At 37.5% G+C, this 17,569-nt stretch overlaps 1 protein-coding gene across 1 annotated transcript in view; it reads right to left on the reverse strand.

The window, feature by feature from the left end:
• Positions 1–17,569, reverse strand: part of UBE2K (ubiquitin-conjugating enzyme E2K) — a 75,562-nt gene that overhangs the window by 7,426 nt on the left and 50,567 nt on the right. The window contains exon 4 of the mRNA XM_010833564.1: positions 6,363–6,445. Coding sequence (XP_010831866.1) covers positions 6,363–6,445 — 83 coding nt within the window. The remainder of the gene's footprint in view (positions 1–6,362; positions 6,446–17,569) is intronic.

Consider the following 17,569-nt stretch of genomic DNA (forward strand, 5'->3'; position numbering starts at 1 on the left):
CAATAAATGCTGGAGAGGGTGTGGAGAAAAGGGAACCCTCTTACACTGTTGGTGGGAATGCAAACTAGTACAGCCACTATGGAGAACAGTGTGGAGATTCCTTAAAAAACTGGAAATAGAACTGCCTTATGATCCAGCAATCCCACTGCTGGGCATACACACTGAGGAAACCAGAAGGGAAAGAGACACGTGTACCCCAATGTTCATCGCAGCACTGTTTATAATAGCCAGGACATGGAAGCAACCTAGATGTCCATCAGCAGATGAATGGGTAAGAAAGCTATGGTACATATACATAATGGAGTATTACTCAGCCGTTAAAAAGAATACATTTGAATCAGTTCTAATGAGGTGGATGAAACTGGAGCCTATCATACAGAGTGAAGTAAGCCAGAAAGAAAAACACCAATACACTGTACTAACGCATATATATGGAATTTAGAAAGATGGTAACAATAACCCTGTATACAAGACAGCAAAAGAGACACTGATGTATAGAACAGTCTATGGACTCTGTGGGAGAGGGAGAGGGTGGGAAGATTTGGGAGAATGGCATTGAAACATGTATAATATCATGTATGAAACGAGTCACCAGTCCAGGTTTGATGCACGATACTGGATGCTTGGGGCTGGTGCACTGGGACGACCCAGAGGGATGGTCTGGGGAGGGAGGAGGGTTCAGGATGGGGAACACATGTATGCCTGTGGCGGATTCATTTCGATATTTGGCAAAACCAATACAATATTGTAAAGTTTAAAAATAAAATTAAAAATAAAAAAAAAAATAATAAAAAAAGTTGTATTTTAAAAGCTCCCACCTTGCCTTGTATCCTATATAAAAATTAACACAGAGAACTATGCTCAATATCTTGTAATAACCTACAATGGGAAAGAATCAGAAAAAGAATATGTATGTACAACTGAATCACTTTACATGTGAAACTAACAACATGTTAACCATTCTTCAATTTTTGAAAAATTAGGGAAAAAAATGAGTTCAAAATGGATCAAAGTCCTAAAGCTAACACTAAAACTACTTTTGGCTGCTGTGCCTGGCTTGTGGGATCTTAATTGCCATCCAGGGATCAAACCCCACACCCCGTAGTAAAAAAAGTGAGTTCTAACTAGTGGACTGCCAGGGAATTCCCAAGACTAAAACTTATTATAAAACTCTCAGAAGGTGAAACATAGGGTGAAAGCTCCATGACAGTGCAGCAGGCCATGATTTCCAGCATATCAAAGGACAGGCAAAAGCACAGCTAACAAAATAAAAAATAGAAAAACTGGTCTACAACTATATCAAAATTAAGAACTCCTATGTAAAGAAAAAAAAGTTTTAAAATAAATCTTCCTATGCAGTGAGTATAATCAATAGTGAAAGGCAACTCACACAATGGGGAGAAAATATTTACAAAATCATACATCTGACAAGGGAATTATATACAGGAACTATATATACAACTATGTAAGAATTTATATATATAAGAACTCCTACAACTTGTTAACAACAAAAAAATAAACCTCACACACTACCTTATATCCATTTGGCTGGTTTACTATTAAAAAAACAGAAAATAACATTTGTTGGCGAGGATGTGGAGCAATTGGCATCCTGTACACTGTTGTGGGAATGCAAAGGGACAGTTTGTTCTGAAAACTGAAGGAAAATCTAGAGTTGTAACTGGATTTAATTAATAACAATCTCCATGAGAGAAGTTTTAAGTCTCCTGTATGCTTGAAAACTTTCATAATGTTGGAAAGGTATTCATAAACCATTAAGAATTAACTGGTTTAAAAAGAAACTTATATGCAAAGTTCTTAAAAGTTGAACACAAAATCAATGTAAACAACAACAATTTTTTCAAAATTAGTTGTAATAAAATTAACATTAAAACAAAACTTATTCTTCTGGCCCTAAGTACGATAGAAAGTATATACCATCTTTGATGGTATAAAGATATGTGTACATTTTTTGACTGCTCTACATGAAATTTTGAATCTAAACTTGGTAATGTGAGAAAAATATACAACTAAAAATACAATCTTTAGTTTTCATTTATTTTTCTTTTCACAAAGTACTGACTAAATTCATATTACTGATAACCTTGAGATTTTTAGCATATAATGTGTAACATTAGCATAAATCTATTAAAAACAAATCCTAACAGCCAAGCAAGAATATGAAATTTCAAAATGTGTTAGCTAATTTTAATCAGTGGATATAAGTGAGCTGAAACTCCAATACTTTGGTCACCTGATGCAAAGAACTGATTCATTGCAAAAGACCAGATGCTGGGAAAGACTGAAGGCAGAAGTAGGGGACGACAGAGGATGAGATGGTTGAATGGCATCACTGACTCAATGGGCATGAGTTTGAGCAAGCTTCGGGAGTTGGTGATGGACAGGGAAGCCTGGTGTGCTGCAGTCCATGGGGTCACAAAGAGTCAGACACACTGAGCAACTGAACTGATGACTGATGAGTGAGTACCTTATAAACTATCTTCAGTAAATTAACTTTATTCAGATCTCAAACTTGAATAAGCACAGTTAATATGGCTAATTAAATATTCATTCATATGGACTGCTGCTACTACTGCTAAGTCGCTTCAGTCGTATCTGACTGTGTGTGACTCCCACAGATGGCAGCCCACCAGGCTCCCCCGTCCCAGGGATTCTCCAGGCAGAACACTGGAGTGGGTTGCCATTTCCTTCTCCAATGCATGAAAGTGAAAAGTGAAAGTGAAGTTGCTCAGTCGTGTCCTACTTGTTGAGACCCCATGGACTGCAGCCTACCAGGCTCCTCCGTCCATGGGATTTTCCAGGCAAGAGTACTGGAGTGGGTTGCCATTGCCTTCTTCATCATATGGACTAGGTGGGGCCTTTAATATGTACAATAAAAAGCACTGAATTGTTTGTATTATAGACTAACTTGTCTGTCAAGGATCTTCCAGAAGACCATCAATAAATAAATCTATTTTCAGTCAAAACACTGAATGCTACCTAAAGAGCATCTACTTAAAGAGAATGGCAGGTTTTTTGTTATAATTTTTTGTTAAGGTGTACTAAGAGTAAACTGCCTGACAGCTAGATGAATTTTTATATATGTATACATTCATAGCAATCACCATCTAGATTAAAATATAGAGTACTTCCGGCACTCAAAAAGCCTCCCTCTTGCCCCTCTTATTCATGAGCCTTACCTATCCCCACCGCTGTCATGGTTTCTATCACCCAAAATTAGTTTTGACTCATCTTGAATTTCATAAAATGAAATCATACAGTATGTACTTCGTTGTGTCTAGCTTTTGTCACTGAACATGTCTATGAGAATCATTCATGTTATTGTGTCAACATGAACATGACTTTTTTCTTACTGCTATGTAGTGTTTCAGAGTACAATTAATCCATTATATAGCCATTCTCTTGCTTATAGACATTTGGGTTACTTGCAGTTTGAATAAATCTGCTATGACTATTCTTGCACAAGTCTTCTGGTAGACATACACACTCATTTCTCTCAGATTTCTCTTACATATAATACTGAGGAGTAGAACTGTTATGCCATATTGAAGGTATATGCTTTGGCAAGAACAGCTGGTTGAGTGGCTGAACCACATTATTACCAGTAATGCATGAGAACCATTTACAAGTGTGTAGTGGTATCATGGGCTTCCTTGGTGGCTTAGTCTATCGAGAATCCACCTGCAATGCAGGAGATCGTCTGTAGCACAGGAGACCTGGGTTCGATCCCTGGGTCTGGAAGTTCCTCTGGAGAAGGAAATGGTAATTCACTCCAATGTTCTTGGCTGGAAAATCCCATGGACAGAGAAGCCAGGTGGGCTATAATCCATGGGGTTCCAAAGAGTCAGATGTGACTTAGTGACTAAACCACCATCACTACAGTGGTATCTAACTATGATTTTAATTTGCACTTCCCTGATGACTAATGGTACTGAGCACAGCTTATCAACCATTCAAATATTCTCTGCCTGTTCATGTCTTTTGAAAGAGCAGTATCAATGAATGCTATTTTTACGTGTTGTCATTTTCTTCCCCAGGTAAACAGACACCTTTAGTCATAAGAGGTGTCAGGGGAAAAACATTAGAAAATAGTTTCAATGTGGGGTTATGTTATGAAGTAAAGAAATAAACCGTACTAACACGTAAGTCATCAAATATTAAAGGTAAATCATCATCCACATATACTAATAAAAGATTCAGATTAACAAACTGTTTTCCAACATAATGATTCCAAATTAGCCTAAATATTGACATTTACAAATACACTGAAGGTCTATTACCTCAGCAAAGCTGGTGGGACAGGGGGAGGGCCAGTAAACCCATGGATATCCAATCTCACCTATTTTATCTAATGTCTCTGATACCTTTTATTATTTGAACAATACAGATATGAAAAAAGACCAAATTCAGCTTTTTGACCTGCCTTAGAAAATGAGAATAGCTGACAATAGTGATCTGATAAAAAAATTCAAGTTTTCTGTCTCTGTATACACTATAATCTTTCAACTATTTATAGGAAGATAATCAGAAGTGGTAGTACTGCTGGCTAACTCAGCAAAAAGAGAAGACAGTGAAAAATTTTAGTGTGGAGTTGTGTTTTCAGAGAGGCAGAGGTTTCATTCTGTCTGCTAAGAATAGCCTGACTGAAGTTAAAAGCAGAGGGACAGGCTACTGCCATCATCCAGGCAAGAGGCAATGCAACCTCGACCAGGGCAGTAGTAACAGACTACTAATAAAACACTGTTGGTTTCAATAACAGGATTTGCAGATGGAGTATAAGAGTACCAAAGAAAGAAGCATCACGGTGAGGTCTGGCCTTAGCAACTCTAAGGATGTTGCTGCCAAAACTTAAGATGGAGCAGAAATAAGTTTTGGGTTGGGGAAATATTATCAACAGTTCAGTTTCAGCATGTTTTAAGTTTGAGATGTCTATTACATAGTCAAGTATAGGTGCTATGCCTGGAATTCAGAAAAGATAAATTTGTGAGTTGCTAGTATATAAACGCTGAAGTTATGAAATCAGATGAGCTCACCAAGAAATTGAGTATAGATGGAAAGAAGCAGAGGCCATGACTTAGCCCTGAAGCATTATCATGTGCAAAAGCTCAGGAGATCAGGGAGGAACTAGTTAAGTCTGGGAGTGGGAAAAGGAAGGGGAAAACAGAAGAAATGATGTCCTGGCAACCAACTGAAAAAAAATGACAGTGTCTCTAACACTGCAAATTTTCATTAATATCACTGAACAATAAGAGCTACAAGGGACCTTTGAGATGACTTTTAAAGATAAAATCATGGAGGCACAGAAATTCAACAAATTATAAAGTCACAAATCAAAAGAATCACAGAAAATAGTTAGGTCTGTTCCATAATGTTCAATGTTTAAGAGTATGGAAACACAGATCAAGGAACTGGATCTCAAGCAATGATCTACTGAGGAAGAGGCTTTACTCAGATCTCAGATGTGCTATCAGAATGGAAAAACAAAACCAGCAACTCTTGTCTCTTCATCCAGTTTCTAAATATACCAACTGACCCATATGCTAAATGTTGTCATTCCTGTTCTATCTTATTCAGCTTCCATTCTTTCCCTTTCTTGACAAATCAAACACATAACTTGTTTTCTTCCACTCCAATGACTTTTTATCTCTTGTCTGAATTTTTCAATCTGTATTCCCAGGCTTTACTCTAAGAGAAATACATAAAACAACTCATTTAAGCTTCTCACTAGCCCTATGAAATAGACAGCAACCTCATTTTTTTTTCAGATAAGGAAATAAAGGCATAAAGACCAGGTAATTTACTTAAGACCACACAAGCAAGTAAATGGCAAAGCCACAATTTTAACCTAATGGTTAAACACAATGCTGCTAAGAAATCAGACAAAATATGTGAAAGCACTGTACAAATGAAGACACCACCTATAAAGGTGGTACCTCATAGAATCTTAGAGCCTTAATCGTGTTCAATTAGCACAACTTCTAACATTTTGGTGCCTACACTCCACCCAAGTCAGAGCTGATTACTTCAGTACTTCAATTTTGTCTCTCATAAAAATCTTCCAAAGATTGGTAATTTTTACCAAAACAACAAATAAAATCCAAGACTTTTCAAGATGTCAAGTTAGCATCTGACATTTCCTAATAAATCACTATTTAAATACAGATTCCAATTTCAATTATAACATTTTCTCTAATGTACTTGAGAGATTTCATCAAGTTTTACAATTACTTCCCAAATAAGAGAAAATATAACATGCTTATGCTTTGAGGCCAAGTACATATTTAACACGCTAACAGACTTAGAATCATATGAGGCTTGAACATGAATTCAAAATCTCTTACCATTGATCTTTCAGGATATCCAAACAAATAGCCCCTGTGACGGAACTAATATTAGGATGCCATATTTTAGTGATAAACCGGACCTAGAATATAAAGCACATTTGAGTTTTTAAGTAACAGGAAAAAAAAAAACAACCATATAATTTAAGTAAAACTTCAAAAAAAAGAAATCCTCAAGTTGTTGTGTTTTTTTTTTTAAAAAGCCCATACTTAAGATTTCATCATTTTGCCTAGGTCAAGGGATGGGTGTAGAAGACAAAGCATTCAGTAAGTTGAATGCTGTCAATGACGTACATTCTTTTTAATAAATGCTCAAAGAAAGCCATCAATTAACTATAACTAAGGTGTTTATAACTTACCTAGCATAGTGTTAGATGTTAAGAGAAATTTAACATGAATTAAGATCTATTTAGGTAGTACATAAAGTCAATATAGATAGCAAATGATGATTTTTTAGTGTGACAAAGGGTATAGAATAGGTTTGAAGGAAAAAGCAAAATCAATACATGAAAACAGATGTAGTAAGTGATGGCAAGATTGCTTCTGATTTTTCTGTAGCATTTTTTTCTCAAATACTTTAGAAAAATGTAATACTTAAAGGTCTACTATTATTTCCCAGTCACTGAGGCTTAAAGTCTAAGAAATTTATTCAATATCAAATAACTAGCTAGCAATAGAAAATACAAACTCACACAATCTAATCTCAGATTCTAAATCTACCTGTTTGTCTTAGCATGAAAGAGCAAGAAATCAACAAGTGAAAATGCTAACTCTGAAATGAAATGAAGTTCATCAGCTCTGACTTACGAGCTTTAGGAGGAGGAATACAAGATGAAGGAGGCCAAGTACACGTATATGATTTGACATGTATATGATAGTCACCTAAGTCAAAATTCTTTAACACTTAATAGACTACTACAAGCCAAACTGAAAGTACCTTACAACAATTAATTCATCAATCTATGTTCCAAATCTAAGCTATAAATGGGAAGTAGCTAAAATATTTATGCTTCTGCTTCTCGTGATTTGTCTACGCTGTTGCTGCTAAATCACTTCAGTTGTGTCCGACTCTGTGCGACCCTACAGACAGCAGCCCACCAGGCTCCTCTATCCCTGGGATTCTCCAGGCAAGAGTACTGGAGTGGGTTGCCATTTCCTTCTCCAATGCATGTTTGCATGCTAACTCGCTTCAATCGTGTCTGACTCTGTGCGACCCCATGGACAGCAGTCCACCAGGCTCCTCTGTCCACAGGATTCTCCAGGCAAGAATACTGGAGTGGGCTGCCATTTCCTTCTCCTTGTCTATGCTATCTGTCCCTAATTCCCCACAAACTCACTAACATATATACCATCTGAAAAAGCACTTTAAGTCACCAATGACTTCAAAATACCTAAAACTAACGGAGACTTTCCACTCTAGTTCTTTTATAATTCTTAAAAAATTACACTTACTGCTTTCACTGATACCTACTTCTTTCCATCCACAGAACGCCATTTCCTTAAAGGAGACTATCATTATGCTCCTGGCTTACTCAACAGTTTACTGGCTTTCCTGTTTTCAGTTTTGTTCCTCTAATCCATTTTCTACAATGAAACCAGAGAGCTCTTCAAAACAAACCAGATTCATGACACTACTCACTTAAGGCCCCTTAAGGACTTCTCATTTCCTTTATGTAAGCCCACACTCTTAAACTGGTTCTAGCCTACCTCTCAAACCTCACTATCACTCCACATTCAAAGTAAGTGCTCAATAAGTCCTATTTGCCTCAGGGCCTTCACACATTTCTTCCAATAACACACCTTAATATCTTCTTCTGGCTAACTCATACTGATTCTCCAAGTTTCAACTTCCATAACCACTCTCCCTGACCTGATCCCATAGCACCCTGCACTTTTCTACTTCACAGTACTGATCACACTTCTATAATCTCTCCCACATTTGCCTAGTCTTCCCTAAAATGCATGGTGTCTATTTGCTTAGTAGAGCACTCCAAGCATCTGAAGTGCCTCACACTGAACAAATATACAATTAACATTACGACAAACTTGTTATTAAAAGGCTAAACATTATCCTTCTCAAGTATAGTGAAGATCAAATAAGACAGGCATATAGGGCTCATGTACTAAAAACATTTCTTGGTAACAGATATAACCATGATATTCACATCACAATTTTTACCATTTGAGTTCAAAGCTTTATAATGATGAGATAACAATAAGCCACAATTTCAGTGACACAAGGACAGCAAAGTATTTTGACTTCAAATATTTTCAACAAGATTAGAAAAAAAAAGAAAATTTCTGCTCCTTTTTGGCCACACCCACAAGGCGTGCAGGATCTTAGTTCCCCTGCTGCTGCTGCTGCTAAGTCACTTCAGTCGTGTCCAACTCTGTGCGACCCCATAGGCGGCAGCCCACCAGGCTTCCCCGTCCCTAAGATTCTCCAGGCAAGAACACTGGAGTGGGTTGCCATTTCCTTCTCCAATGCATGAAAGTAAAAAGTGAAAGGGAAGTCCCTCAATCGTATCCGACTCTTAGCGACCCCATGGACTGCAGCCTACCAGGCTCCTCCGTCCATGGATTTTCCAGGCAAGAGTACTGGAGTGGGGTGCCACTGCCTTCTCCATTAGTTCCCCTACCAGGGAAAAAACCTGTGCCCCATGCAGTGGGAGCCTGAAGTCCTAAGCACTGGACCACAAGGGAAGTCCCAAGGAAAACAGAATTTTAAAAATCTACTACTGAAGATGTCAAAAGGTTTATGATTTAGGCTGATGATTTAAGGATGTATATTGCTTTTTAAAGAATCTTCAGTACATGATTCTCAGTAGACTCTACATGAAAACTAATATGCATATTATTATTAAACTTTATTTCTTTGTACTACAATCTCCAATTAGGAACAAGTAACTCTGAATTTGGAGATAATAATAAAGAGAATAATTTTCAAAGTCACTCCATTATCTACTAGTACAGATATAACTGTCCTGTAAGTAGTTCTTTGTGTGGTCTTCCACAGTTTTGTTTTTTTTTAATTGGAGGATAATTGCTTTTTCTGCTATACAACAACGTGAATCAGCCATAAGTATACACATAACCTCTCCCTCTTGACTCACCCTCCCTCCCACCCCACCCTACTCCTCTAGGTCTTTACAGAGAGCACCAGGCAGAGCTCCCTGTGTCTGCAGCCACAAACTTAAAAGACTCTTGTTTCTTGGAAGAAAAGCCATGGCAAACCTAGACAGCATATTAAAAAACAAAGACACTATTTTTCTGACAAAGATCCGTATAATCAAAGCTATGGCTTTTCCAGTAGTCATGTAGAAACGTGAGAGTTGGACCATGTGCTGAAGGCTAAGCGCTGAAGAACTGATTGATGGATTTGAATTGTGGTGCTAGAGAAGACTTTCAAAAGTGCCATGGACAGCAAGATCAAATGAGTCAATCCTAAAGGAAATTAGTCCTGAATATTCATTGAAAGAACTGATGCTGAAGCTCCAATACTTTGGCCACCTGATGCAAAGAGCCTGATGCTGGGAAAGACTGAGGGCAGGCGGAGAAGAGAGCGACAGAGGATGAGATGGTTGGATGGCATCACCAACTCAATGGACATGAGTCTGAGTCAACTTCAGGAAATAGTGAAGGACAGGGAAGCGTGACATGGTACAGTCCATGGGGCTGCAAAGAATCTGACATGACTGAGTGACTGAACAACAACAAAAACAAATAGTACTAAAATACTTACACAAATAACAAGTCAAGCTTCCTTATTTTCACAAATGAAACCAATAATAGCACCGTCTGGGTAACTTGACAACAATCATTAATTTTGAGGAGCTCTTAAAGAATTTAGAAACAAAAATCTTAATAGCATGTACATAGTACTCTTGCCTGGAGAGTCCCATGGATGGAGGAGCCTGGTAGGCCGCAGTCCATGGGGTCGCTAGGAGTCCGACAGGACTGAGCGACTTCACTTTCACTTTTCACTTTTATGCACTGGAGAAGGCAATGGCAACCCACTCCAGTGTTCTTGCCTGGAGAACCCCAGGGATGGGGGAGCCTGGTGGGCTGCTGTCTATGGGGTCGCACAGAGTCAGACACGACTGAAGCGACTTAGCAGCAGCAGCAATGTGACCAGACTGAAGTAAAGGAAGGGGACTATTCGTCATTCTCTATATTAGTGCACCATCATCAGTAATCTTATCTCCTCCTACAGGATGTATCCTATTATTTTTACACTCTTTAATTCAACAAAAATTTCACCTTCTACCTCATGGTAGATATGAACTCTATTTCCATCAGGAATTTCCAGTTTCAAGCTTGGAACTCATGGAAGTTACAATATTAAACCTGCTTTAACTAACTTGTACAAAAGAAAATGCTATTTTAAATATGCATATGCAGAAAAGAAGACTCACTAAAGGTTGTAAGAGTATATTTGTAACACCAAGGAAAAACAAGAAAATTCACAATCTAATCTCCAACCATCAGCAGGACAAAATCACTGAGCTAGTTTTACTAATTTAATGAGTTTTTCATTAATAGAGTATATATTACAATTTACTTTTAGGTATGCATTGAATCAAATTCCTTCTACACTATATTCAGCTGACTCAAAGATTTATCTTCTCTGTCCAGAAGTAAACCTTCTGCTCTTGAGGTCAATAGTTTATTGCAAAAATAAAATGAGCAGAAAATTCTCTGTGACCATGTTAAAATAAATCAACATAAGCTTTCAATGTGGTGCAATTTTAGCTGCACAGCATTGAGAATTTAACAGTTAAACTTCAATACTTTAACCTCATAAAGTTTAAAATTAAATCTAAGGGGCTTGCTTGGTGGTGCAGAGGATAAGAATCTACCTACTAATGCAGTGGACACAGGCCCAGGAAGATTCCACATGCCTGGAGCAAATAAGCCCACAAGCAGCAGCTACCAAGTGCCACATGCTAAGCCTACTGAGCTTGTGTGCCACAACTACTGAAGCCTAAGCTCCACAAGAGACGCCACCACAGTGAGAAGCCCCCTCTCACCAACTAGAGAAAGGCCTTGCAAAGCAACAAAGACCCAGCACAACCAAAAATAAATTACTTTTTAAAAAAAAGACTTCTGGAGAACAGTTTGGCAAGCACCCAAGACACATAAGATGATTATTTTAAAAAAAATGAAACCTGAGGCTACATATTAAACATATGTGAACATAATTATGCAAGAAATTTACACAATTATTCCCTGCTCTTTCCATTATATTTACCAAGCAGTAAAAATTCAAATTTAATATAGGAAATATCCAAAACATATTTATCAAACATTAATAAGCATTTACTGCAAAAGCTTAATACCATAAATTAGAGGAGGACCATATTTAAAATGATACTAAATTCCAGCTACAACTAACTGGTTGAAGCCAAAGGAAAGCAAATTTGGGCTGACTGAAGGAAGACTTTTCTAAATCTTGACACTACCTCAATATGGAATGACTGGAATTAAGACATAGTGGCCTGAAAAGCAACATGAGCGATCAACAGTAGCAAAAACATCAGACAGACCTCAGTTCTTATGTTTTTAGTCTATTTTTCTAAGTTTTCTAAAACTGGTGGAAAGAGGAAGGGTTAAAATAGTGATTTTAAAGATTAAATGAAATAATGTATCAAGTGCCTAAAACAGAGCTAGGACTATGACATCACTCTGGATTTATATTTATACACTATATATGGACATCACCAGATGGTCAATACCAAAATCAGATTGATTACATTCTTTGCAGTCAAAGATGGAGAAGCATTACACAGTTAGCAAAAACAATCCCTGGAGCTGAATGTGGCTCAGATCATGAGCTCCTTTATTGCGAAATTCAGATTTAAATTGAAGAACATAGGAAAGCCACCAGGCCATTCAGGTATGATCTAATGAAATCTCTTATGATTACACACTGGAAGTGACAAATAGATTCCAGGAATTAGATCTGTAGACAGAGGGCCTGAAGAACTATGGACAGAAGTTTGTAATACTGCTCAGGAGGCAGTGACTAAAACCATCCCAAAGAAAAAGAAAGGCAAGAAAACAAAACAGTTGTCTGAGGAGGCCTTACAAATAGCTGAGAAAAGAAGAGAAGTGAAATTCAAAGGAGAAAGAGAAAGACATATTCAACTGAATGCAGAGTTTCAGAGAATGGGAAAAAGAGATTCTTAACAGAACAATGCAAAGAAATATATGAAACAACAGAATGGGAAAGACTAGAGATCCCTTCAAGAAAATCAGAGATTCTAAGAACATTTCATGCAAATATAGGCACAATAATAAAGGACAAAAACGACAAGGACCTAACAAGCAGAAGAGATTAAAAAAAGGAGGCAAGAATACACAGAACTACACAAAAAAGGTCTTAATGACCTAGATAAACACTATGGTGTGGTCACTCACCTATAGCCAGACATCCTGGAGTGTGAAGTCAATTGGGCCTTAGGAAGCATTACTACGAACAAAGCTAGTGGAGGTAATGAAATTCCAGCTGAACTATTTCAAATGTGAAAAGATGATGCTATTAAAGTGCCACACTCAATATACCAGCAAATTTGGAAAACTCAGCAATGGCCACAGGACTGGAAAAGATCAATTTTCATTCCAATCCCAAAGAAAGGCAATGCCAAAGAATGTTCAAACTACTGTACAACTAGACTCCTTTCACATGCTAGCAAGGTAATTCTCAAAATCCTTCAAGCTAGGCTTCAGCAGTACATGAACTGAGAACTTCCAGATGCACAAGCTGGATTTAGAAAAGGCAAAGTAACTGGAGATCGAATTCCCAACATCTGTTGGATCACAGAGAAAGGGAATTCCAGAAAAACACCTATCTCTGCTTAACTGACTATGCCAAAGCCTTTGACTTTGTGGATCACAACAAACTATGGAAAATTCTTAAAGACATGGGAATATCAGACCATATTACCTGCCTCCCGAGAAACCTGTATGCAGCTCAAGCAGCAGCAGAACAGGATATGGAACAATGGACTGGTTCAAAACTGGGAAAGGAGTTTGTCAAGGCTTTAGACTGCCACCCTGCTTATTTAACTTTCATGCAAAGCGCATCATGCAAAATGCCAGACTGGATGAATCAAGCTGGAATCAAGATTGCCAGGAGAAATATCAACAACCTCAGATGTGCAGATAATTCGACTCTACTGGCAGAAAGCAAAAAAGGAACTAAATAGTGTCTTTATGAGGGTGAAAGAGGAGAGTGAGAAAGCTGGCTTAAAACTCAGCATTCAAAAAACTAAGATCATGGCAGTTGGTCCCATCACTTCATGGCAAATAGATGTGGAAAAGGGGGAAATAGTGGCAGATTTTATCTTTGTGAGCTCCAAAATCACTGCAGATGCTGACTGCAGCCATGAAATTAAAAGATTCTTGCTCCCTGGAAGAAAAGCTAGGACAAGCCTAGACAGCATATCAAAAAGCAGAGACAATACCTTGGTATATAAAGGTCCATATCCATATAGTCAAAGCTATGGTTTTTCCAGTAATCATGCACAGATGTGAAGAGTTGGACCATGAAGAAGGCTGAGTGCTGAAAGATCAATGTTTTTGAATTGTGGTGCTGGAGAAGACTCTTCAGAGTCCCCTGGACAGCACAGAGAACAAACCCGTTAATCCTAAAGGAAACCCAACACTGAATATGCATCAGAAGGACTGATGCTGAAGCTGAAGCTCCAATATTTGGCCACCTGATGCAAAGAACTGACTCATGGAAAAGACCCTGACACTCAGAAAGATTGAGGGCAGGAGAAGAGAACAGCAGAGGATGAGATGGTTGGATGGCATCATCAACTCAACTGACTTGAGTCTGAGCAAACTCCAAACTCCAGAAGATAGTGAAGGATAGGGAAGCCTGGCATGCTGCAGTCCATGGGGTTGCAAAGAGTCAGACACGACTTAGTGACTGAATGAAAACAACAGAGGGAAATAAACACTTATTGAGACAATAATCCATCCTCATTTAAAACGCACAACTTCTTGGTGTTAAGTATATTCAGAGTTGTGCAACCGCCACCAAAATATAATTTTTGACCATTTCAACACCTCAAAAAGAACTATGTAACCACCAGGAGTCACTTCCCATTCCTTCATACTCCTCCGGCCATAAGCAACCAACAAATTACCTTTTTCTCTATGATTTCCCTCTTCTAATGTTCATGTAAATGACATTATACAATGTGTGGCTTTTTATGCCTGGCTTTTTCATTTAGGATGATGTTTTCAAAGTTCATCTATCTTATAGCACATATCAGCACATTCATCATTATAAACAGATGTGGTAAATACACCACATTTAATTTTTCCATTAAGTTGAGGGACATTTAGAGAGCTTCCACTTTTTGGCAGTTATGAATTAGTGCTGGTATGAACACTTGTGTACAAGTTGTTGTATGGGCACATTTTCTTCTATTGAGTAGATACCTAGAACTGCTATGTGTTGTACCAAAGGAAAGGTAGCAACTCCACTTGATAAAGACAGAAGAGGCTCTAGGGCCTGACAACATGTATATGGTTAAGGCACTGCCACCTACTTCACTGTATCTAACCATCAAGTTTTTTGGTAAAAAAATAATGCTGGCTAATATTTACAACACGCTGTTCTAAGTACTGTATTTTACTGAACCACGGGTACCATCAAGTACTCAATACACCATTATTTTATATACCATGAGAAAGAAAAAAACTGGGCCAATTAAATTATCTCATCCACTAAAAGATATACCCTGATTTGAGAAATATTAAAAATGTGAAAAAAAGTTTCATAGCATAATTGAAATACTATTTTTTAAATGGACTACTCCTTTGAAAGGATTTTACAAATGAGGAAACACCTTAGACAACTTGCCTAAGATCAAAAAGTCTGTCAAATGCTGTAAGATCTGAACTATGGGTGATTATTCTTGTTCTTGGAAGAGCCACAATCACTGTTTCAGAGATTCGGCCCTTACTCCTTTCGCATTAGGATCAAGGAAGTAGAGCAGCACGGTGGGCCTTACAAATTTAGTTTCTATTTGACCTCTAACCCTCAGTTCCCTCATTCATTAAGACTGTCTTAGGAAGGCATATAAAATTCTTAGCACAATGCAAGTGACATCTTAATAGTAAAAATATAGTGTTTGAGAGCAGTCTCTCTTGAGATCTTTTCTTTCTTCCCTCGTTTCCATTAAAAAAATTATTGCTTAGGCTTGGAGGTCATCCTTATCTCAAAACATTTTAAAATCTTTTCTTAAATTTATAGTATTCTACAATTAATGTAAACTAAACAGACTGCTACTTATTTTAATGATAATATTGACAATCAAGATTACCTAGTAGAGGGTAACTAAGATGAGGATGAATATTATGTCATAGATATAAAATGAAAGTTTAATAGTGGTCACCTCTAAGTGGTCATACTGAAAAGATGTTCTTTTTCAAGAAATACATCACCATTCAAATTTCTACAACAAATACAAACTACTTTTATAACAGGAGGGGGAAAAAAAAATCAACCAGGCTTGAAAGGTAGGAACAACCAAAATGCCCATCAATAGATAAATAAAATGCAGTGTTTATGGAATACTATTAAGCCTTAAAAAAGAAAGAAGTTCCAATACAAATTATAACAGAGATGAGCCTTCATTCGAAGAGCTGACTCATTGGAAAAGACTCTGATTCTGGGAGGGACTGGAGGCAGGAGGAGAAGGGGACGACAGAAGATGAGATGGCTGGATGGCATCACTGACTCGATGGACGTGAGTCCGAGTGAACTCCAGGAGTTGGTGATGGACAGGGAGGCCTGGTGTGCTGCGATTCATGGGGTTCCAAAGAGTCGGACACGACTGAGCGACTGAACTGAACTGAACTGAAAGACTAAGTTAAGTGAAATAAACCAGGTATAAAAGAATACAAATTGAGTGATTCCACTTAAATGAGGTACCTAGAGTAGACCAAAATTCATAAAGTATAACTGGTTACCAGCATGAGGAAACAGGAAGTTATTATTTAGTAGATGAAAAAAGGTTCTGAAGATGGATGGTAGTGATAGATGAAAAACAAACTGAATCTGCTTAATGCCACTAAACTGTACACTTACAATTGGTTAAGGTAATAAGTTTTATGTTTACTTACCACAATTAAAAAAATCAAACAGGTTTATCAGAAAATAGATGAACATAAATAACAGAGAAACAGGCACCTCACAATGGCAGGTGACACAACTTTACCCTGGAACTTCCATTACCCTGTCTATTCTTAAACAGAGGACAACCAGTAAGTTGAGTGAATGAATTCTGGAAAGACTAATATATGCTCAAGGGACACTGTACTTTTAGGAATCAGAGAAAATACAAATGTCTATTAAGCCATGGTCTTTGACCTCAGGAACACAAAAGCTAGTAAAAGATACATATCCCCAAATAATACAGTACATTAATTCATACTATAACTGTGTTAGTCCTATGTAAGTTATATAAAATGCTATTGAGAGTAAAGGGAGAAACATTTTGTCAGGCACAGCTTAATGGAGAAAGTGATACTTTACCCAGACCTCAAAAGAAAACTAGCATTGTCAATGACAGGGATAATGATTCAAGTGAAAATGACAGGGAAGTGTGAAAGAATAAGCATTATACAAACAGAAAATAATCTAGGTTGGAAAATGAAACCAATTTTGTGGGTGAAAGAGGCAGAAGATTAGGATGGAAAAGACCACAGAGGCACGTTATAGGAGATTTTAAATGCCTGTCGCTATAAGGAGTTTAGACTATTAACAAGGAAAGAGAAGAAATGAAACATGATCAAAAATTCACTTTAGGAAGATTTACAGTACAGCACTACAAACAATGAACAGTAGTGGTAAAAATGAAATGGTGATTAAGTAACAGGCAAAACAGGGGAAGTAACAAAGCTGAAAGCCTAAACTAAAATAGTGATGATAGTAAAAGCAAAGAGGTAAAGGAAGCAGTTCAGTCAAAATGTAAGTTTAGGTTAGTTCCACTTGTTATACACAATCCTAGGTTATTCTGTTTCCTCTTTTAACATTTATCACAATTGCAGTGTTTGTTCATTTATTTCATCCCACTAGAACATGAGTTCCATGACAGCAAGGACAGTAAAAGCTTTATTTATTGCTATACTGGCACAAAGCATTCAAATAAATGTTGAATAAATCCAGAATACACTATTCCCTAAAA

Source organism: Bison bison, unplaced genomic scaffold, assembly GCF_000754665.1.
Source record: "Bison bison bison isolate TAMUID 2011002044 unplaced genomic scaffold, Bison_UMD1.0 scf7180017863790, whole genome shotgun sequence".
NCBI classification, from domain to species: Eukaryota; Metazoa; Chordata; class Mammalia; order Artiodactyla; family Bovidae; genus Bison; species Bison bison.